General features: G+C 38.7%; 1 protein-coding gene across 7 annotated transcripts in view; it reads left to right on the top strand.

Moving 5' to 3' along the window:
• The window catches only part of DGKI (diacylglycerol kinase iota), a 202,143-nt gene that overhangs the window by 89,545 nt on the left and 89,129 nt on the right, over positions 1-23,469 (top strand). For 4 of the 7 annotated variants that reach the window (XM_063154105.1, XM_063154104.1, XM_063154103.1 and 1 more), the window contains exons 5-14: positions 1,131-1,187; positions 1,821-1,886; positions 7,738-7,809; positions 8,110-8,226; positions 14,094-14,168; positions 15,371-15,466; positions 17,230-17,312; positions 19,072-19,132; positions 22,157-22,270; positions 22,795-22,932. In XM_063154105.1, coding sequence (XP_063010175.1) covers positions 1,131-1,187; positions 1,821-1,886; positions 7,738-7,809; positions 8,110-8,226; positions 14,094-14,168; positions 15,371-15,466; positions 17,230-17,312; positions 19,072-19,132; positions 22,157-22,270; positions 22,795-22,932 — 879 coding nt within the window. Of the gene's footprint in view, positions 1-1,130; positions 1,188-1,820; positions 1,887-7,737; positions 7,810-8,109; positions 8,227-13,696; positions 13,793-14,093; positions 14,169-15,370; positions 15,467-17,229; positions 17,313-19,071; positions 19,133-22,156; positions 22,271-22,794; positions 22,933-23,469 lie in introns of all 7 variants that reach the window. The other 3 variants (XM_063154098.1, XM_063154099.1, XM_063154102.1) reach the window with 2 other exon arrangements.

Below are 23,469 nucleotides of genomic sequence, written 5' to 3'. Positions count from 1 at the left end.
TTAAGAAAAATAAATATAAGCTGGGTCTTGCCTGCCATGACAACAACAAATTGCAATTCCTGGTGAAGAGCAATGGAAGACTGATATTACAATGCCTTTCATTTCTTTATATGTGCTAGGTATTTTGCTTACTTTTTTTGTGTGTACCTTTAAAAAATTATTATTTTTATTTTTCTCCCTAGAACTATGATTTTGAAGGCAACTATTAAATGAGGCAAGAACTTATTTATATGGGGAGGATTGTATTTAATTTGGAGAAGCTTGGTCATTCCATGTTTGTAACAAATGCATAGCTGGGTATTGTCTTCAAATGTTTAATTCTTTGAAGGATAGTCAACTCAAACTTGAATTTTTTTAATTTAGTGCATCCTTACTTCACATATGCTTTAGGCTTTATGCAGGCCTCTCTCTTCTTCAGGGCAATTTTAGTGTCTACATCCCTCTATTCTTATTTCTATTGTGTTTCTTTTCTCAAAACTTTTTTCTCATAGGACTACCTTATTATTTATTAAGTACTTTTTTCTCTTCACCTTCCTCAAAATGTTTTCCATTTATGAGATCTCCTGTTCTCTTTGGAGTGGCAACACCACTGAATGAGGCAATACAATGCTCCCCAAATGACTTGTGGTTGGGGAAGGGGGTGCAAATATCCTTCTCTAAAGAAAAGGTAGAAATCTATGAGAATTTGCATGGTTCTTTATGCAAGTTGCAACTTCTCTACAGATTTTGTTTATGAAGACATAAGTACAGGATGTTCAAAAAGGTCTTGAGTGAAGAGTGAAATTTTCAGCACCTTTTGAGACCTAAGCTGGAGTCTGCACTTGTTTGCAAATGATTTTCAGAAAAACAAAACAGATAAAGCACTTTCCTTCTAGAAGGAGGAAGCAGTTGAAATATTTGAACTGAGTAGGCAGCAATAGGATTAGTGAAGGTGGAAAGGTCCAGCAAGGAGAATTAATATGCCATATGAGAAGAGATTTTACTGACATCAAGGTAAGTATCTTTTTTCACCCAGTGAAGCTAATATTTAATAGATAATAAATACTTTGGAAGCCTAGCCTAGATCAAGATATTGGGATAACTTTTCTTTCAGCTCACTTTAAGTTCTAACAGTTTTATTTCAATGCCAGATTAACTTTCGCTGCAAACCAACTTTCCGAGAAGGAGGCTCCAGATCTCCAAGAGAAGTAAGTAGTGGACAAATTTCTTTTCATTTGACATGTGTGCTGGTCCCCCTGGTGTGCAGCTGCAAAAGTGCCTTGAGATTGAGAGGAGTCTCAGACAGAGAATTGGTTCCCAGTGGAGTATGTTCCCCTCTACAGAATAAATGTAAAACAAATTCTAGCTGAAACACTCTATTACTTACACTGACAGAAACCATTTCACTGTTCTGTTGTCTTTTGCCCACTCATTCAGTTATTCTTTTCCCCCTTTTTTTGGTAGCATTTTTTTCTTCTTGGCCTTTGAGCTAGTATTTTTGTTTTTTGAAAAACTATTTTCCTCTCCTTTTGCTTCTTCTCTCTTATTTTTTTCCCTCTAGAACTATCTCAAACATAAAATCAAAGATTAAAATACCTAAATATTTAGGAAGTAGTTCTGGCCTTATTTCAACGAGATAAAAAAAAACCCACCACCTTGTCCTCATTCCTCCTACAGTTTTGGTGGTTTTTGACGTTTCCTGCAGTGCCTGCTGCACATTTTCACTCCAGGAATTACTCTGTTGGCTGAAGGGACTTTTTCCTTGGTGTCTGTGAACAAATTTAACAGAGATGCAAGGTGCCCATGCTCCTCTAACACATCTTTTTTGTCCTTGTTTGCAGAATTTTGTGCGGCACCACTGGGTGCACCGGCGGCGGCAGGAGGGCAAATGTAAGCAGTGTGGAAAGGTGAGATTTCCTGCACAGCACAAGCACAACACAGGGCACTCAGGAGTTCAGGGTAGCCACTAGGTCCTTCTAGTCACTGCATTTTTTTTCTATCACAAACACTTGGCCTCTTTTAATAGCTAATGCAAGCCTGAGATGTTTAGCATTACAGCTCTGATTCCCACATGGGAAGCGAAAGGCAGCTGCATCTGCAGGAATGAGAACATCATTTGTCCTGGGAGGTTGTGGTGTACTGGCTGCTGAAAGTGAGGAGGAGGAAAGCTGTGACTCCTTGAGCTTTTTAATTGCTAGGCTAGGCCTGTACTAATATGATGTTTTTGCAGCGCTGTCCTCTGTGCCAAAATTGTGATGGCCTATTTTTTAGGCTCCTGGAAGAGAAAGGCTGTTGCTTTCTTTCTGCCCCAGCAGCCACTATAATCTGTGAGACTGCTTTAAGTTTCTTCTACTTCGTAGATTGTAAAAATTTATTTCTAAAAAACTATAAAAAGGGGGAAGAAGTACTTTAACTACTGAAGGTTTTTCTTCTGAAATATTATGAACCCCTGAAATATATTGGGAGATATTTAAAATTAAATTAACAAAGATTCAATTTCCTTTATTTAGCACTATATTATACTTCTGCCTTCCTCTTTACTAATAGTAAGAAAGTCCATGTCTCATCTCCACAGCACAATGCTTCAGTCAGAGGAAAATGAGATTTGTATCTGGATACTCATGCAGATTGCCAGCTACCAATAGGACATGCAATAAAAATGTGATGTCCTTTTATAGCAAGTACCTTGGGAATGGTGCAGCAAGGCAGTTTGCACACAGCATTCTTAGGGTATGGCTTTGCCATCCTTCTCTGCCTTCTTGGTCTGGATCTCCCCTACAGGCATTAGGAGTTGATTTTGCAATGAGAGAACTCACCAGATATCATATCCAAACTTGTGCTGGGTATGTACCCATGGGCAGCCTTGGTTGATGTAAGTCTTCAAATCCAACCATCAAACAGACAGTATAGAAAAGTTCAGAGAAAATGTCAGTTTTCCCTATAAATAAGAAATATTCAGTTAAGAATAACATAAGTATGTTGTAGTAGAGTTGTTCTTTGCCAGGAACAAAAAATTAGAGAAAATTATAATGAAAATAATCAGTTATATTTATTGGCCAAGCAGTCTCCTATGACAGCAAAATGCATGTGCTCGACTACAACATTTCAAAAACCTCCAAGTAAGAGCCACCTTTATTATTCTCTTGTCTTGCAAGAAAAAGGAAACTATCATTGAAACAGAATGACAGTATATTTAAAGCAATAAAAAATATTAATCATAGAATACTTAAGGATTCTGGTAGATCTCATTGTTGAATAACAGTCCTATCTCATGCCTGGAATGGGATGGTTAAGTATTTTAGTGATCATTAATTACAGTTGAAATAAAGAAAGTTTTCAGGATATACCCATCTCATGCTTCAAACCATAAGCAAGTGAATAGGAATTAATGCACTCCATATCCTCAGCTTCAAACCATAAGCAAGTGAATAGGAATTAATGCACTCCATATCCTCAGCACAGTCTTGTGGCTTTATATTCTCTGTACCATTATGTGCCATGGCTAACACTTCCTGAAAAGCTGAGTACACAGGGGTCTGCCACTGTTCAACCTTAGATCAGAAGTGCAGTTTGAAAGCAATTTTCCATGTTATCATCACTTGCAATGGTTCACATGGGGGACAGTCTTGTAACAAATGAACTGAATTCCTTTTAGATTAAACTTAATTGGAAGTTCACTCTGCAGTTACTGGTGGGAATTCAGTTCACAGGACCAGACCTACAGCTAATTCAAAGTGAAATTATCTGAAAATGCTTGTGTGTAATCTTTTGAGTACTAACAGAGCCAGTGCTACCCTGTTACACATGATTGCTAGTGCAAATATGGACTATAGAAACTCATCTAGGCTTTAGGTTTTTACTCTTCCTGAGGGTGATTTCACTGATTTATTGCTGAAGTATTATATAGAGAAATTGGTACCAGGGAAGTGGTCCTGGAATGTGCAGTGTAACCAAGAAAACTATTTCTGTCTCATGAATTTCCAGAAATCATGTCTTTATAGTTAACAATCGATGATAATCTTTCCTGTGATCTTGCCTTGTTGAACCTTGAGTTCATGCAAAGTTGTAGCATTTACAACACCCTTCAGCAAGAAATTCCTGAACTTAACTACATGTTATGAGAAAAACTACTTTTGCTTGTTTCAAACCTGTCACACATTAGGTCTTTTTCCTAATCCTTCATAGCTATTGTGTTTGAAGGGATGGTAATTAAGAGTTCCCAACCCATGCCATCCACACAATTCATGATGTTTAAGAATTCTTTTCTTTCTCTTGAAGACATGGAAAAAAAAAGGCAGTTTTGTAGCTGTTAGCTGAGATCATTGGAGTAATCAGGATTATTTTTTTCTTTCTATAATATGACATAAAAATGCTCAGACCATGTGGTCCAGCATCCATTTCATAACTATGTGCAGTAATAGAAGCTTAAGGATGAATGAAAAGGAGTCTTTTTCTAATATGCTTCCAGTTATGAGTGGCTGAGGGGTTTTCTGAGCCTGAGAACACATTTTGGACCATAATGTTAAGCAAACACTATTTCTTTAACCTTCTGTGGTGTCCAGAGTGGGATGTCTTCCACAGAGATGCAGTGTGTGCCTACAGTGTCTCTGTCACTGGTGTCTCTTTAAAGACCTGTGGATTGATGCAGGGCTGAATGTAAAGTTAAGACTGAAATTTCTAGTGCTTGAAAGGCCATTCTAGTTCTTTGTTATTTTAGCAGAGATCACCATCCAAGTGCTTCTGTTGCAGTCTGTATTCAAGTTGTAACAACACCTCTCTCCTATAGTTATGCTGCATTAGGGTATCTCTAAGAGCACTAAAAAGAGAAAATCTTTTGTAGGAAAACACTTGCAAAAAATTATTAGCAGCCCTAACACTGGTGTGAAAATAGTCTTTAATAATCTATACTTCTGTGAATATAAAAAGAACATATCAGAACTAGTAATCCCTATATTCTGTCTTTGGTGCACAGGTCTCTATGTCAGTATGTTAGTTTGTACTTTAATCCAGACTATTCAAACAGGTTGGATTACCAACACAGGTTGGTTTAGTGGCCATTCAAGCACTCTTTTCCTACAAGTGCATTTTTTCTGGTGTGCACACTGTTTATTTCTACAGGAGCAGCTCCACAACGTGGGGTTTTGTGTGTTGTGGAGGGATTGGTTGCTGGAGAATCAGTGCTAATCATATGCTGTTAGCCTGATGTTCTCAGAAAGGTGAAATTCATTTTCTGTCCCAAATTAGAAATTTTGAGTTAGAAGACCTCCTTGCATGATTGAAGACATCTGCAATTCAGTGCTTCTCATTGAGAGGAGGCAGAAAATATGATTTCTAGTGAAATATGGAGGGTTCCTTTGTTTCAGTCCAATAGTCCCTGCCAAATCTCCCTGTGACTTTCAATGCACGGTTTATTTTATCAATTTTATCAATTACTTTATTTGCGAAGCTAGCTTTCAAATAAATCCCATTTTACCTGAAACTTCTATCCTTAGAAAGAATTAGCTGACATTTGTAAAGCAACTTGAGGAAGGAAAGTGATGGTTTATTGCTACTTATCATTAATATGTTTTTATTGCTGTATAATTTTCTCTAATGACTCCCTAAAAGCCAAATGACTTACTAAATAAATGAAAAATGATCCATCCAGAACCAGAGAAGCTGCTCAGTCCATATGTTTAAAATGTACAGCTGATGGGCTGTGGAATTAATGTACTGAATTTAGACTTTTATTTTTTGAGATTTTGGGAGAGAAGCGTTTTCCCATTGATGTTACAAGGCAGAAAAAACCAAAACATTTTGTGCCCGTGAGGGTCTGAAATAATTATTTTTTATTTTAGTGCACTTTAGAACAAGGAGGAGTGAGATTTGTTAGCAATATTGTGGAGCACTAGAGTCAGTAAATGAGGAAAAAGAGTATTTTGTCCAGTGTCAGACCTTTGCTCCAGCACTTGTATCACAGTTACTGCTCTTATGCTCATACTGAATGGCAGACAAGATGTGTCCAGCCAGAAATGTCTGGCCAGCTTGTGTTTGTTAAGCCACGTCACTACACTCCATTGCTAAACCTGAATATGCCAAATCACCATCATTATGAAAATTCTACTGTTTGAATTTCTCTGAATGTAAACCGTGAGGCATGAGGGGAAGGATTGAAACAGAGCCCCAAAAATCTAGTCAGAGGTGACACAGCCTTTTCAGGAGCTGGTCTTGGTGATGAGGTTCATGTGCAAACTGCTTTGAGTACATGCTGGGGATACCTGTAGATGAAGCTGCAAGATGTAATTCTGCATTCTGGGCAGGCAGGTAGAGCCTCCTCCTTATCTGAGTATCAATAGAACTGTCCTCAGCCACCTTGTACAGACAGATTGTAGCTCAACCCCTCGCTTCAGAAGACCAAGGCATCTCTGCATGGCTTGTTTGTTTTGGCTTTTTTTTTTTTTTTTTTTTTTTTTTTGTTTGTGGGGTTTTTTTGTTTGTTTGGTTTTTTTTTTTTTTTTTTTTTTTTTTTGTTTATTTAATTCTCCTTCTTGGTGTGCTTGACCTTTTTATTTCACTGAGCACTAGTAGGCTCATTTGTTCTGCAGAGGGAAGAAGGACTTTAATAACAGAAGCAGTGAGGCAATGACCTCTTTGATGTTACTAAATCAGTTTATAACTTTTTTTTGCATTGGGTCTTGGGCATTTTCCAGCATGTAGGAGATTTAGGTATTACTCAGATTGTTGAAAAGAAAATTGGTTTACAGATTCATCACTTGGTAGACAGATGGAATTAGAAAATTCTGGGTGGTGATGGGCTACTTACAGAGATAGAGAGGGGATTGATGGAAGGCCATGAATAAAGGATCCAACCAACTGCAAATCTAAAGTCTAAGCAGTAAAGACAACTGACAAACTCTTCACTGAAATTGTGGACTTTCCATCTCTCCAGACATCAACCCAAATAAATTTTTTTCTTGACTAAAATAACCTAACTCAGCTCAAAATTACAGACTATATCTGATTGTTTGTTGCCTGTGTTGCCTGCAGAAGGATATATATGACCCAATTGTCTTTTCCAACCTTAGAATTTACAGCAAAGTCATATTGCATTCTGTAGAAAGAAGCTCCTCTCTAGGAGAATAAAATTGCAGTTTCTGGTTGGGGTGGGCTTTTCTTGCTTTAAAAATGCAAAGAAATAATTTATTTTAATTGTGAGATCTGAATCAAGCCGTAATGGTGGTTTTTTTTTTTTTTTGGAACTTACTGGAAAGACTTTAATCTGAGTGAGTTCAATAAAATTATAAACTTAATTACTTCATTTCCCTGTCAGAACACTCCCAGAGGGATGTTGTAGTTAATTTTGTTCTGTTGTAAAAAAAAAAAAAAAAGGTAATTCTACTCTGTAATAAAAAAGGAAAATTCAAATTCTTGTTTATATTTAGAACAAACAAGGCTGCAATGACAGGACACTTTGTTCAACAGAAAATCTGAAATTTGCGAGTCTGTAGAAATCCATTAAAAATTAAAATAGAAAATTCTTCTCTATTTCTTCCATTGTTTTTAACTGCAAAAAAAGTTTAAGTGAAAAGTTTTGCAGAAATCCTTTTAGAATTATTTTGTGAATATTCCCCAGTGGAAGAACCTTGTCTGTTACCTCCTGTAATTGTTTTATCCCCCAAAAATCTGCTTGCCTAGCACAGTCACCTGGCTAGAATTAGAGATATATATTTTCTTATAGTCAAGAGGAGTTTAATGTTTTTTCCCCCCTGGTTATTCTAGGGCTTTCAGCAGAAATTCTCCTTCCATAGTAAAGAGATTGTGGCCATCAGTTGTTCCTGGTGCAAGCTGGCGGTAAGTGGAAAATACTTCAGGAGACTGGGTTTGACTAGGAGTGATTGTGGGGGTTTCTTTTTTGTTGGTTTAGTGCATTTGTTTGTCTTAGTTTGTTTTTGTTTATGTCTTTTTATTTTTTTTTCTAAGAAGACATGACTTAGGAAGATAATCTTTAGTTACATGTCCTAAATCTCCATATATTGAAGGACTTGAATATGATGGAGTTGGGAATATTGCTCCAGTTTTTGTACCAACACCCTCTTCTTCTCCATGCTTCCCCTTTGTCTTTCTTGACTCTACTCTTTCCCTCTCTTCCAGTTTCATAACAAAGTCACCTGTTTCATGCTACATCACATTGAGGAGCCATGTTCCCTGGGGGCTCATGCTGCTGTCATTGTGCCTCCCACCTGGATCATTAAGGTGAAGAAACCTCAGGTAACTGCATGCTGATGTCTGTTTCTGAAGCTGTCTGGCTGTGCAGGGCCAGCCTGGCTTCTCTGCTTGGTCCTCCTTCACCAAGGCATGCTTGTTCAACCCTGCCTCTCTCCCTGAAACCCAGCATACATCCATGGTGGTTATGAACCTGTATCCTCCTTCCCCTCCATCAAGTCCTTCAGTGAATTTCCCTGTTTGGGATGATTAGCAACAAACATGACTTGCCCTGAGCTGATTCAGCTCAGAGTTGTTCCTGTAACTGAGTTCAGCAAGCATACTGCAAGACATCCCCTGTGTGGTAGGCAGTCAAGCATGTTTCATTAAATAGAGCTGAGCAAATACAGGGAAAAACTTCACAAACATCCACTTGAACTGCAATAGGAATTGGCTGTGTCTGGACTTGCATCTTTCTGAATTTACCTTTAATGGACATATAAAGAATCAGGTCTTACTTGCACCAGGGCTTGCACATTCAGCTGTAAACAAACCCACACGCTTATTGTTGCACATAACAGGCATTGGACTTCAAAACTTTTGTGATGGATATGGTAGGTCTTGGAGAGGGTAATTCACTGAACACAACAGGGAAAAAACATATCCAAAAGAGAGCTGGCCAGAAATTAAAAGGGGGGTTCACATCATGCAAGAATAATTTTTTCTTTGAAAGTTTGCTTTTACTCCAAGTTGACCTGAAAGAAACAAGCACTGAACATATGAGGGAGTCAAAAATACTGGTTAAATTTTTTATTTCAGGATAATATTCTTTATTTCAGGCCATCCTTGGGAAGTGACCTGGGCTTTTTGATTCTGCCTCCTGGCTGTCAAGAAGAAGCTAAGAAGTTCAGACTGTAGCCAAGGCATTAAGACAAAAGTAGTCCATGAAAGCAGAAAAAACCTAAATTGTGACACTGCCTTTAGTTCCAGTTTAGGGATGTGACAGATTTGAGCATGGGTAGGAAGCCTGGTTGTTAAAGGCAAGGAGCAGAGGAAATACATGGATAGAGTTACCAAAAAGTCAACCAAAGAGGCCTCTGTTTCTCCTTTAGATCAAGAGAGAGCATAGCAATATTCCTAGCCACCTCCACTCTGGGAAGAAAAGGCTTTTTTGCCATTTGTAGATTTTCCCCACACTCTTCTTTCTCAGTCTCCTCTGGAGAAATACTTTTTCCTCTTTTGTTGGGGAATGTTTGAGTCCTTGGCAGAGACTTAATATCCTTGGCTAATTTTCAACAACTGTGTGGTATTTGACAGATGTATCTGTCTTTGACCTTAGAAAATGAAGTGTTTCTTCAATTCTTTTAATTTTTATTTTACTTAATTTTTAGTAAAAAAGGGACAAAAAAAAAACCGAAACAAAAAACCCCAACAAACCCTGACATGTAATTTTCTTTTGATTTGGCTTTTGCCCAAAGCAGGGTATATCTTCCTTATAATATTTGTAGAGAATTTGCTTGCTTGTCCATTTTTGATTTCAAATTAAAAAATGAATCTAATTTAGGCAATTATAATTTATGGAAAAAATATCTTTTAAATAAATAAGGGCTTAAAATGTTAAGCCAAAAGAAAGTAACTCTTAGCTTTGTGTGCCTGAGTCATGAGCACAGAGAAAGTACTTGATTATTAACTTGCAATCACATCTCTAGTCCTTGAAATTCATGGTCAGTAGCATGCAAACGTTATCTTGAGTAGCTGGAGCATTAAGTAGATCAGAATTTTATTTAACACAGACAATGGGTGCATTTCCATTAAGCTTCCTAATAGCACCCATTGGAGTTATGGGAAATGAATCCTTATTACTTTAGAAAATAGTGATGCATCTTTTGGATGTGTTTTCAGATTTTTTGGCAGAATCCTTGCTTTCTTATTTATTGTTTTCTTAGGAAATATTTTTTCTCTCCTGCTGTTTCTGGCCAGCTCTACTTCTATGTATTATGACTCTCTTCACCTTATAGAAATGTTTGGTAAACACTTTGAAATATTCACATCACTTCATCTGGAGAGTACAGACAAAATATTTACAAATTGTTGTAATTTCACATTAAAAAAAATGAATGTGTAATCAACAATGTGTTTTTCACATATTTAACAGTCAGAATAAATATGGCTAGAAGCTTTTTGGGTATACAATATTTCCTCAGCTCTAATTAACTACTTACATTGGTCACAGACAACTCCTGAACTGAACTCCCCGCTCATATAAAATTGATTTTTAGTGGTGCCTGCATCCTGTTTGTTTGTGCTTTCCTTGAAGTAAATAAGATGGCATTTTGTAGCAAAACCTTGCCCTGTTTTACAATTTTTTATTTTTTGACTGCCAGAAAAATGGTTTTCCATGCTTATTTTGTACAACATGGGTCACCACCTTTCAAATATTAGGCTTGCACAAAGGCCACACTCTGTGTCTCATTACCAACAATGTTGGGCTAGTGAAGCATCATGGTGTAATTGATTAAAAACAAACTTATACTGACATTTATGGTCTAAATGGGGAGCTTTTGCTTCTTATAAGCAACTGATTTAAAGATGAAGAATATTCAGAATGGTTCAAACAGTTTTGGAATTGGTGGTAGCCCTGTGTGTAGTGACCCCCTTACATGAATGGAAAACTCCAATATACCTCTTCCATGTTATCTGTAATGTGAGCCACTTCTGTAACTTTTCTACTGATTTCCAGTATTTCTGTATTGTTAGCAGTGCTTTGTTACCAGCTCTGCTTTCCTGGGTTTCCAAACAATTCCATCTCCTAGTTTGTGAAGCAGGTCACCCTTGTTGACTGGTGGTATTTTATTATAGGTGATGTTTGGTAGCCAAAGTGGTGTTAACTCTGGCACTGGACTTGCTATATGCCTGTGTTGTGGGAGAAAAGTTGATGATAAGGAGGATCTGACTGGTGGATTTACTGATTTAGTCTGTCTTCTGTTTGGGAAGACAAAGGCAGTAACTGTAAAATTCCAAGGTTTTTCTGTTCAAGGTGAGTCAATTGGTGTTTTCTTCTCCTCCTTTGAGGAGTGTGAACTAGTTCTGGTGAACAATTACATTCCTGGGCTTATTTCTAGAGTTCCTCAATTGCTGAGTGCAGCTGGCTTGTCTGACAGTGGTTTGTGAACAACCAGAAGATGGTCAAGATTGACCTTCCCAGAGACTGTTCATTATTAAAGTAATTTGAAAATCAGTGTGCTAAAAGCCTTTGAAAACTGAGGATGAAATGTTGTAAGGAAAAAGGTTGAAAGGTTTCATTTGGTTCATCTGAGGTAGGCCGTGGCCTTCACACCATCCAAAACCTTACAAGAAGGACTCCAATTACTCTGTTCATCTACCTCAGCTTTCTGAGAGCTATACTGACCATTCAATAACATGAGAAATCTCTTTTTGAAGATGGACAAACTGACATCCACAAAGGAGAGGTTTCCTCTCTAGAGGGAAGTTAGGATTTACTTATTGTGCCCATTTAAAGGTATGCTTTGCTATCAGGTACCTTGCTAAATAACATTGTTTGTTTACAAAACACTCATTACCTTGTTCTGTGAACAAGATCTTATGTATCCATTTCTTCACTTCAGTGTGCAAAAACTGCTGATTCTCTTTGGCTGTTACTCTGCTGCATGTTTGCAAAAAACTCCTGTGTATGTCTAAGCAGCTTTTTGCAGTTCATCTGCTACGGACATGAGGTTGCAATTTCTGCAGCAAAGCTTTAGGTTCTGTTGACACTTTAGGTGTAGGCATATTTTAAAAAAAAATTTTAAAAATAGGTAAAATAACATTGTAGAGATGCAGCATTTAGTGCCTTTTTAGTATGGAAAGTAAAATGGTTATAACCATGAATGGAGACTTAGCCTTAAACTGTTTCTTTAATATAGTTGAATGCCTTTTCCCACTCCACTGTGGGAATATAATCCTCATTATAGTGGGATTTAATGATAACTACATTTATTCATTCTTTAAATTATTCTTTTATAATTATTGGGGTTTTACTGAGCCATCTTTACCCTTGATATGCGTGTGAGCTTTCAGAACATTGGTAACAAGAGTGTGGATAGACTAGATCTCCTTTCTGACCTGTGTTTTGCCCAAATCCAGGGAGAATCCTTCAGAGAATGCCTGAGGAACTGGGCTAAGGCCCCCATGGGAGGCAGCTGTGAATGTAATGCCCCCAAACTTTCTGTTGACATCAAGGCTTTTGTCTGCAGTCAGTGTGACTACTGAGGCAGAGCAGCACAAGACCATGCAGATGGGATTGCTGATGCACTTGGTAGTCAGTGCAGTCTGTATGGTTTATCATGCTTTCAAGATCACTTTGTATCAGCACGGGGAAGATTATGAATTTATGAATGCTTCTTTAGGTGGTTTCTCAAAATATGGTCTAAAAGGGCAGATTCCTGGTATCGCTCTACAGAGCTGTCTTGTCTTCAGTATTTTCAGTAAGCAATAAGCATGACTATTTCCTTCTTCAGAAATGCGGAGAAGTTGGGACCTTGTGCTCTGTGGCAGGCTTCTCTTGGTCCATGTGATAGAAGGCAATGCCTTTAGGTATTTCAGTTAGATAGCTGTTAGTTTTTCTTCTCAGGGATGTGGAAACATTAACTTGTGCATCTGGTGTGTTCCAAGTCTTGAAATTTTGGAAGTGGTTGATGAGTATTAAGAAAAACTTAGCTATTCTTGTTGATGTTAGATAGCAAGCAGGATTAAGAATAAACATCACTTTTTACAGATTTCATGATCTCTGCTTGTTTAGTGGAACACATCTGATCAAGGTCAGGACAGAAAAGAACTTTCAGATGAGATGAGTGAATCTTGCTTTCCTTCTTATAACCAGGAAAAAAAAATCAATGCACTTTCTTCTAATTCCTCATGCTACTTTGTTTCCTGGTGATGGTTAGACTAGAAGTTGAAATACTGTAAAAGTATTTGGAGTATTTCCCATAAGACAAAATTTCAACTATGGAAATAGCTAGTATTTCCTGCAGGTATAACTTCAATTAGTGAATTAAAATAAAGAAAAAAGTATTATGAAATTCCCCTTTTTACTCTTCTTATCACACCAGAACACCTTTTTGCTCTGTGTCACTGAGCAGACTGTCATCTGCCTGGAGAAGAGCCTTAACATAAGTTCTATTTTCATAGGTTCTGCACAAATACAAGCACTTGTACATTTTTTTCCTACGTAGTTAAGTGGTATTAATTTCTAAAAACACAACGAAAAATCAGCTGACAAACACCTTCTCTACTTAAATCCTTAAAAATCAGCAATTCAGTTTGTTCCTTAGCAGATGATTGCACAAGTTTCTTGATAGGCTGGAACTGACTCTGCAGTGCCAGCATCATATGCCATGGTGGCCTACGTTATGTTGAGTCATAATGGTTGCCAGAGCTAAAACTTGTTGTTTTCTTTCCTTAAAAAAAAAAAAAAAGCAAACAAAAAAACATGAAAAATACCTTATTTATCATGTTTTTTTATTACATCTTTATGCAGGTGGTCTCCATACCAGGAGACGAGCCTGATTGGGCAGGAGACTGGAGCCCCGAAGGGGAAACGGGCGTCTCCTACCCCTTTTGGGAGGGTTGGCAGGTACAACATGTGGTGTTATGTGAGTCTATGGGAGCATCTGATCTTTTTTCCCCCCTCACAGCGTGGGAAAGTTTCCAGTTCCACAGCACCAGTCTGGTCTCCGTGTGTGGCTTTCTCCATAAACGGTGGTGTGGAAGTGTAACGCATGCAGCGCATGTAATTTAAATCTCGAGCATGTGCCAGATACTCTTATCATTCTCCAAGTGGACATGCATGGAAGAGCTTCGTAAAGGGGCTCTGTCTGGGCCTGTCTTCTAAATTTTGTTTTGCTTTTCATGTATTCTTTTTCCTTTTGATGTAGAACTCCTTAAAGACTTCAACAAGGCGAAAGAAGAGAACGTCCTTTAAAAGAAAAGCCAGCAAAAGAGGAAATGATGTAGGTATTCAAGTGCTTTGGATATCATGCTCCTTTTGTTTAAATGTCTAAACACAGACTTAAAAGTTTTTAGGCTTTTTTTTTCCTTTTTTTTCCCACTGGAATGTTTAATGTATTTTTCCCCTGGGAAATTCCATGATATTGAATTTGTTGTTAGAAGAGGTAAAACTCATATGAAAAATTTTATTTTCTGAGTTGATTTTTTCGGGGAAACAAATGTACCATACTCCAGAAGGACTAGCACCCTAAAGAAAGAGTGTTCCCTTGGGATGTAAGAGACTCAGCTCACACCCTTTTTTTCCACTAAGCAGAACAGGGGAGTGAAGCTGGGATTGTGAAACCCATGGTGAGTGCACTGGTGCAAGGCTGTGGCCCAGATGTGATCCATTTTAGGATGTCTTCTTCAGGGGATCTTGTATTAAAATTGGACTGCAGAGAGAAAGCAGTTTATTGATCTATTGGTTTATTTGCCATGTGTCTATAGAAGACCTTGCTTCCATATCCTTCCTAGTGGATTAATTATATAGACAAGCAGCCACGAGAGAGGTGGAGGGAGACTCACCTCTGCATAGCGAGGGCACTTTTGTTCAAGTCCTTTTTTGCATGGTGGGAGAATTGCAGACCAGAAACTGGATTCTGTGCCTGTGACAGCCCTGGACAGTGCCCTCATTACTAGGCTCTGGGGTGTCCTGCAGGGGCTAGGGAGTAGGGAGGCAAATGTTTTTCCCAAGGATGTGTCATGTTGGATCTGTGACATATGTTCAAAGGGGGGAAGGCAACAAGGCCAAGAATTTGAGAGCAGTTTGTCTGCAAATAAGTGCTTATGCAACTTGTCTGTTATATGGAATTAATGGAAAAAGTAACTTATTCTATTTTCTTTTGGAAAAACTGTATTAGAAATAACACTGTCTCTGACACATTACTAGTGTTGTGTGAATAATTGTGGGGAATAGGGTCAGAAATAATCTCAAAAGGATTTTGAAATAGTTGTAAGCTACCCTGAAATTATATTTTCCCCCTCTTATTTTATTCTGTTGTCTCAGCTGGATAAATTGCTCTAACTGGGCACCACATTGACATGGCTGTACTATTTCCAGTACCTGAGGTAGTTTGGCCAGAGCTAGGTTGGGTCTTCTGTGTGTGCTTTGCCAAAGAATGTTACATCCCTTGTACTGAAGCTGTTTCTTGCTTCTGTTTCTCAGGATAACAAAGGCCGGCCTTTTGTGATAAAACCTATCTCCTCTCCGCTCATGAAGCCACTGCTGGTTTTTGTCAATCCAAAAAGTGGAGGGAATCAGGTAAGATTAAGCTGTGTCTGAAGTTTAAGTTTACCAGCAGGGTTTTTGCAAATGACACTATTTCTTGGCCAGTCAGATAGAAAGGACTCTCTGCCTGAAGAAGCCTGAAGACCTTCCTCAGAAGAGGTCCTTGCTGTGGAATGGCCTTTCTGCTTCAGTAGAGTTGGATGATTGGAATGGATTTGAGTTTTTGAGTGGCTGTACTTCTGTCTCCAGGTTCTTGAAAGGAATCTAAAATGATACTTTGGAATTTTTTCAGGAGATTTCATCTTTTCACAGAGAATTTAGGTTTCCAGTGAACCTTTTAGACTTTATCCAAAAAGTGGTTTAGCTTTGCTAGGAAAGGCTTGTTAAAATTACTGAATGTGAAATGACATATTCCTGCAACATCTAAGAAAAATCATTAGTGGTCTTGGACTGTATCACAGAGACCGTGTTGCAGTGACTTCAATGCAGCAGACTTCTTCCTTAGGATTCTTGGAATGAATACTTACCAAAGTGAATATTGCCCTGGTTCTGCCACTTTTTGAATATCTAAGAATTGGAGTGCCTTTCAATAAACAGGGCCTTGTAATAGGAAAGAATGGTGTAAGATACAACAGAGGCCTATAGAGCATGGAGTATAGGCATTGCTCATTTTCTCCTCTGTTAGAATTAGAGAGGATATCAAATTCAAAACAAAAGAAAAAAGCTGGTTCTTTTCACAGTCTGTAGTTCAGTGAAAAACTCCTTGCATCAGGATGTTGCGGATGCTAAACATAGGCTGAAGGAGATATTTGGAAGTCAAAAACCGTGAAGTCCTGTACCTCCCTCTGGTTCAAGAGTTCTATAACGGCACACAGCTGAGACTGGAAGAATATCTATGGCAAACATCCCATTATTTTCTCTGTTCTTATACCTTTTCCTAGGTACTATGACTGCTATTCTTGGTTCTTCACTTCAGGGAAGGTGTCAGGCAGAAGAGCCATCCCTAGGAAGGGAGAGCTATGGAAAATTCCTGATGTGTACCCTCAGGCCATGTCTGAAAGGCATTCTTGAATTAGAGCACAAGCTCAGCCCATAGAGTTCTTAGCTCCCTACTACTAGTTAGAAATCCTGTCACTTTGTGTCTGGGCAGAATGTGAAGGAAGGGATTTGACTGGGAATATAAACCTCAGAGTTTGAGAAAACAGAAATTATACCATTAGGTTGTGGGCTGGCCACACTGCACAGAGTGAGGGACCATTGGGGCAGCTGTACCCCTCAAAGTCCTTGACTCCTGCTTCATTAGATGGAAGAGGTTACAATGATGACTGATCAGCATGGTGATGGTGGAGGCCACTGTGATTGCTTGGACATTGGGCAGCACACTGTTCAATGTGATGGAGATTTTGGCTACAATCTTGTTCAACTTCTTGCTGTCATGGATAGCTGAGGGTGAGGTGGGATAACAGAGGTTTCTTCTTGTTGCAGGTGGTGAGAAGCAGGAGAACAGGTTGCTGTGGGAGATGAACCTTTGGTCTGACCCCAACTGCCTGTTCTTATGGACCATTAGCGATCTGTGTTGTTGGAATTGGTCTATATGCCTGCATGTGCACCTTGTCCTGGATTGCTATCCTACAGAGCAGTCATTTGCTATGCCACTTTTTAGTTTGTCTTCTTGTTTTATGTTGGTTTTATAAAGCACAGAAAAAAAGAAAAGCAGTTAATAATGCACACTATTGTTTCCAATAATCATTAAACTGCTCATAACTTCCCATCCTTTGATTTTTCTCTCTTGCCAGGGCACCAAGGTTCTCCAAATGTTTATGTGGTATTTGAATCCACGCCAGGTCTTTGATCTCTCTCAGGAAGGGCCAAGAGATGCGTAAGTACTGGAGCCTTCATTGCTGTGCACCCTATTTCTGATCTGGTCAGGAAAACAGGAAAAGATCCAGCTTGGCTGGATTAGTGACTATGTGAGGTTTACACATCCAGGTTTTGGTAGCAAGGAGAATATTCTATTTGTGGGGTGCCCCAATGAAGGAAGGAATGCTCCAAGTTCTCAGAAGGCTAATTTATTATTTTGATGCTATATTATAATAAAGAATACGATACTAAACTATACTAAAGAATACAGAAAGGATACTTACAGAAGGCTAACAAGATAATAATGAAAACTTGTGACTCTCTCCAGAGTCCCACCACAGCTTGACACTGATTGGCCAATGAGTGAAAACAACCCACAGATGAAACCAATGAAACAATCACCTGTTGGATAAACAGTCTCCAAACACATGCCACATGAGCAAAACATAGGAGAAGCAAATTAGATAAGAATTGTTTTCCTTTTCTCTGAGGCTTCTCAGCTTCCCAGGAGAAAAAGCCTGGGTGAAGGAATTTTTCCAGAAAATGTGAATGCCACAGGGTAAAGGCTGCAGTGGGGGGTTTTGTGAGAATAGGTCAGGAGCTGCCTCCATCTCCAGGCAGGGGCAGGTCCAGATGGCTCCAAGGCTCACTGAGGATCCCAATGCCTGACTATTCCCTAGTGAATGAGCATTCCACTGGGGTGAGGCTGCCTCCAGTTCAGTACTTTTCTTCTGCCACAGCACTGTGCAACTGTCCCTGCTCACTGAGTAACTAACTCAGCTTAGCCAGACAATAATTCAAGTGCAAACCTCTTCCAAGGGAGAGAGTACTTCTCTTTAAAGGGCTGATTTTTGCTGCCAAGGGATGAGAAACCATCCTTCTGTGGTACTTGACGTGGGGATACTGACTTTTCTTAACCATCTATTCAGAACTACTTTCACATTTTGTAAATATGTTTTATATGTTTTTGTAAATATTTTTACTATAAATATTTTACAGTAATAATGTAAAATCAAATATTTAGAAGAGCAGTCCAAATGTTTCCTATTCAAGGCACCCAAGCTTTTTATTTTCCTGCGGAAGTACCTGCACTGCTGTTCTCTTGTAATGTTTAGAAGCTTTAAGTTAGACATACATTTTTCAGAGCTGTATAATGGGGAAAAGGAGGGTTAGTCCTTTGGTCACTCAGCTCTCTACATGTGAATGTCCCCACCTTCATTAGAAAATATTTCATTATGGCTTTCTGAAGGGTGCAACTGAAGGAGCAGGACTTCACCAGGTGCTTTTTTGGTCTCTCCTGTTGATATTTAGATCACACATCCAGAGAAAGAACTCTATTACATATTCTTGCCTTCTGTGGTGTTAAAATACAGTCACTAGTTGAAGAAGCTGTCACATTATACAAGACTCAGAAATGGTAGCTCAACAAGTCATGATGAAGAACATTAAATGTTGTTTTAAAACCTCAATGTTTAAATTTGTTTACTTTAGGGTAAGAGAAAAATGAAAGATTTTGACCTCCCTAGAGGGAATATAAAAATCTGGGAAGATGCTCAACTGATCAAACACTTGTCAGGAGGTGCTGCCTGACATGGAGGAAGGCCTCGTTTCACATCCTGGTGGTTTCACATTTCCACCTCTACTCATATTCTTAGTAGTGAATATTTGAAAATGCAGTAAGTGGTGGTTACACTGTCACTCAGCAAAATGCATTAAAAATGTCTGCATTGCTGTTCTTACATTTTTCTCCTTTTCCCCCCCTTTTTCTCCCTGGGCAGGCTGGAGCTGTACAGAAAAGTGCCGAACCTGCGGATCCTGGCGTGTGGCGGGGATGGGACGGTAGGTGGCAGGGGCCTGGCAGTGCCATGCTCTTTGGCCAAGTGATTAAACTCCTCACAGTGGTGGGATTTCCACCTCACCCTCCTGCAGAGGCATTGAGAGACAGCATATCTTACACTTGTGAAATCTAATATTTGTTCTGCAATTTTCCGTGTGCTCTGGCCTGTGAAGATATGAGGCCAGGTTCTCATGTCCAAAGCTCTCTCTCCTTTATGCATAAAGATTTTGTACAGCTTAAAAGGAATAAAAACTAACTCTGCTGGCCTCCTCTCATTATATACACTAGATCTGAGGGTTAACTTAGCGTCTGGGAGCCATTATATCTTAATTTCTGCTCCTTCCTGCTAGACCCTGGCAGATCCAGGTTCAGTACTTTTCTTAACAACACAATTTCTGTGTTCCTGGATAATTGAATGGGGTCAGGTCTTGAAAGGATTTGTGCACCTTCATTTGGAGAAAAACTCTGCAGCTCATGGTCTGAAGGTCATGAGTGGTAATGGAGTTATAACTGCATTCTCTTTCCAGTACTTCAAAATATTTTAAATCTCAGTCTGTGACACTGAATACTAATGCAGTTGAAAAACTGACCTTTAATCTCTAGGGGCTCAGTTCCTCAACATGCATTTGATGGCAATTTTAGCAGTAAGAATGATAAGGAAAATGCATTACTACTTACAAGATCAGTGATTGGACAGAACATTTCTATGTAGATGTTTAGGGCATGGGGAGCTGGTTGGTTTATTTTGTAGAGAGCTGAATGCCCTCTTTTAGTTCACCTTGGCTTGAACTTCTGGGGGATTTTTTCCAGCTTTTGTGCGTTCTTTTAAAACCCCAGGGGTAGGGATCTTAATATCAATGTTTCCCCTGTAAGAATGAAGAAAAAAAATCCGTGATAAGACCACTGCCTTGCTGGTACATGGGAAAGCAAGACATGACTCTTATGGAATGATGAACTTTTCCTTTAAACATGAAAGGCAGTCCTTTAGCCGGAGGCATCAGCTAAGAAAAACTATTTCCATCTGTTTTCTTTCCCATCTGAGGAAAGGGGAAAAAAGATTATCATTAAGATATTAAAAGAGAAAAGAATACAGCTGCATTAAATCAGACCAACCTATTTCCCTTTGCTGGACTGTGCGAGAGGTGGCAGCACCTTCTCATTAGTATGAGCAGTGCTCCACTGTTACCTCTGCTGCTGCTCAGTTTGAAATAAATTAATATCTAGTTATTCCCAAAGCCATTACATCTAGAAATGAAAAATCTGGCTCAAATGGACTTAATGAATATGCAATGAGACCAGATGTTACCTCTCATTATTGAGGTGAATCAGAACTTTATAGTAACTTTTCCATTGTCACTTCAGGGCAGAAGTGGAAAGCTTTGCTTTCAAAGCAGTCAGGAGCTTTCTGTTTACAGGGAAATGATAGTATGTGTCATCCAGTATTGTGCAACTAATGTACAAGGTTTAGAAGTGACCTCAAGTTAAATAGCAATGTTGTCCTTATAAATGGAAATTTGTTGTCCTTATAAATGGAAATCAGTTAAAAGCATTTACCAAAGCGGTGGGTATTTTGATCTTACCTGTAGCAGTGGGAGGCTGAAGCACAGATGTGTGGATTAAGTCAGTGGCAATGACAACGGCCAACTTCCTTAAGAAGTCCTGGCCCTACTGATGTTATCTTGACTTGTTATTCTGTCTCCTGTTATCAGTGCAGAAGTATAGGCATTTTGAAAGAGAGAGGATTACTTACCTCTGAAAAGCCCTATAAAGACCTCAGTATTTTTGGTGACATCCAAGGTCATGAGAGCTGTAAGTACTTGAGATGGCTGTTGTCAGACAATGAACTCAAGTAGGGGATCACATCCCAGATGAATGCTTTAATAATTGGACGATTGGTTATGATAAATAGCTGTCTGATAAATGCCATTTGTGCAAAATTAAATTTATTTTGAAGAGACTTGGAGAAAGAAACACCCTAGAATACTAAATAGCATGGTGGTTTCTGTATTTATCAGGCCACCTCCTCTGCAGTCCTTCAAAAACTCCAGCTATTTTTCCTGATGGCTATGTTATGCTGGATGCCTTTTGTGAAGCTACCCTGGTTTGGGTTGAGAATATCTTTGAAATCACAGTAACATTATTTGGGGCGAGAAAATTCAATCCAGCTATAGTAAGGATTTAGGTTTTCTGTCATATTTAAAAGTTCACATTTGCAGTAGAAACTGAATCTTTGAAAACTGGCAACAGAAAAAAAAAGTTATTTTTTATTAATTCTTTATCTAAAAATACAGCACAGGTTCTTCACTTTTTTTTTTTTAAAGTGACAAGTAGTTTAAGGAAGAGTCCTTTGTTTTTGCAACAAGAATTTCAGTCATCAAATTTTGATAACATCTTTAGCAAAAATTCTTTGTCCCTTTTGAAAATTACCATTTAATGAGAGCAAAATAATTTACAGTAATTTGTTCCTTCTGGCTAGATTTCTATTTGAAAGCTTTATGTAGTCCAGAAGAAAGATAGAAGAAATAGCTCTCTGAAATAACTAATAGCTTAGGATACAAAAGAAACAGATTCACTGTTCCAATTCAAAGCCTCCAACCCTGAGCTGTAGTCTGCTTTTTAGTCTAGTCTTTTATTCTCTTATTAGATATGTGTGTGTATGTATATCTGTATATATTATATATATATATATATATAATGCCTTGTACTGATTGAAATAATTCAGGACTAAGGTCTCTTGTATGGGAGAGGGAGACTTGTGAGCAAGTTCATGCTTGGCAGGACAAGTTCTGAGACGCCATGCTGTTTTAATGCGTCTCTCATTTTCTTTCATAGCTGTTTGTCAAAGGTTGAGTTTCTTTTGACACAATGGTAATTAAAAAAAATTACCTTGAATTGTCCATGTTATTCTTCATTCATTTTTAGATTTCCTTTACTTGATCTTCTCTGTAAAAAAGAATATTGTATGATCAAAATATGTCTTTTTCCTATACAATTCCTAAAGGTTCTCCTGATTTTCCTTTTTATAGGTGGGCTGGATCCTGTCCATCCTCGATGAGCTGCAACTCAGCCCCCCACCTCCTGTGGCTGTCCTTCCACTTGGCACTGGGAACGACCTTGCCCGCACCCTCAACTGGGGTGGGGTAAGGACTGGCTGGGGTACCTTTATGTGGGGTTCTCAACTCGCTGCTCAGATTTAGTTCTGTGGGGTGGAATTTCCTTTTGGCTAAAATAGCAGACAGGGCTGTGTCCAAGGTCTGTTTCGCTCTGGCAGAATGGTTTGCTTCAATTTGCAGTCTGGGATTTTGAATTACTAATGCTGTTGTTGCAATAAAAGTGTACATAGATCTATCTGGTATTTCAGGCCAAGTAACAAGAACAGTAAACAGGCTTCTAATTGAAGCATAATTTAAACTTTCCCTTTGTTTATCCTTTACTACAGCACTGGGCTTATTCCAGGAAAGGCAGATATTCTTTGAATTCCTCTCCTTATGGTCTTACTTTGCCTGCCCTAGATTCTGCATCTCAATAGTTGCTTATTAAAATGTTTGATCAAAAATTTATCGAGGGTTTCAGGCATGTGTTAAAGGAGGGAAGTCTGTAGGTAATTGGTAACTTGATTTGTTTTCATCATCTGTTGCTGATACTCTGGTCTCTCTGCTGTCAGGGTTACACAGATGAGCCAGTGTCCAAGATCCTGTGCCATGTAGAAGATGGAACCATTGTCCAGCTGGACCGTTGGAATCTCCAGGTTGAGCGCAACCCTGATTTACCCCAGGATGAGCTGGAGGATGGGGCACGTAAGGTTAGAGCCTGCTGTTTCCCATGGGACCCACAGAATGCTTATGAACCTCTTTGGGTTACACTTTAAGCAGTATGGGTGGGGAGTTCTGCAACTTTTAAATTTTCTATTTGCATCTCTCCCTTTGATTCTTTTCATGTGTCAGCGATTCCAGAGTTGTGTGAAAGGCATTTATTTGTTGTTTGAACAACATTGGCATTGAACATTTATGTCAAAGATTAAATTCGTGAAAAAAAATCCCTAGCATTTTATCAGAAAGGTCATTGTTGCTTTTCTCTAGTTGCAGGATAACTGCCATCCATTCTCCAATTAGAGAAAACTAAAAAGAGGATGTAAAATTTAATTCCTTAGAATTTTGCTTATGGGTACCAGCTGTTTCCTACTTCACAGCAAGGTGTAGTGTGTTTTTGTATTTAACTTCTTTCTGTGTGGGTCTCCATATAATCTCCACTAGTGTATCTTGGTAGTTGAAGAATGGGAAAATTTTTGCAAGGAGAACACATTGGACTGGAGATGTTGAAAAACACCACAAAAATAAAA

Source organism: Melospiza melodia, chromosome 4 (assembly GCF_035770615.1).
Source record: "Melospiza melodia melodia isolate bMelMel2 chromosome 4, bMelMel2.pri, whole genome shotgun sequence".
NCBI classification, from domain to species: Eukaryota; Metazoa; Chordata; class Aves; order Passeriformes; family Passerellidae; genus Melospiza; species Melospiza melodia.
Note: the sequence above shows the minus strand (reverse complement) of the source record. Positions and strands in the feature narration are given on the sequence as shown.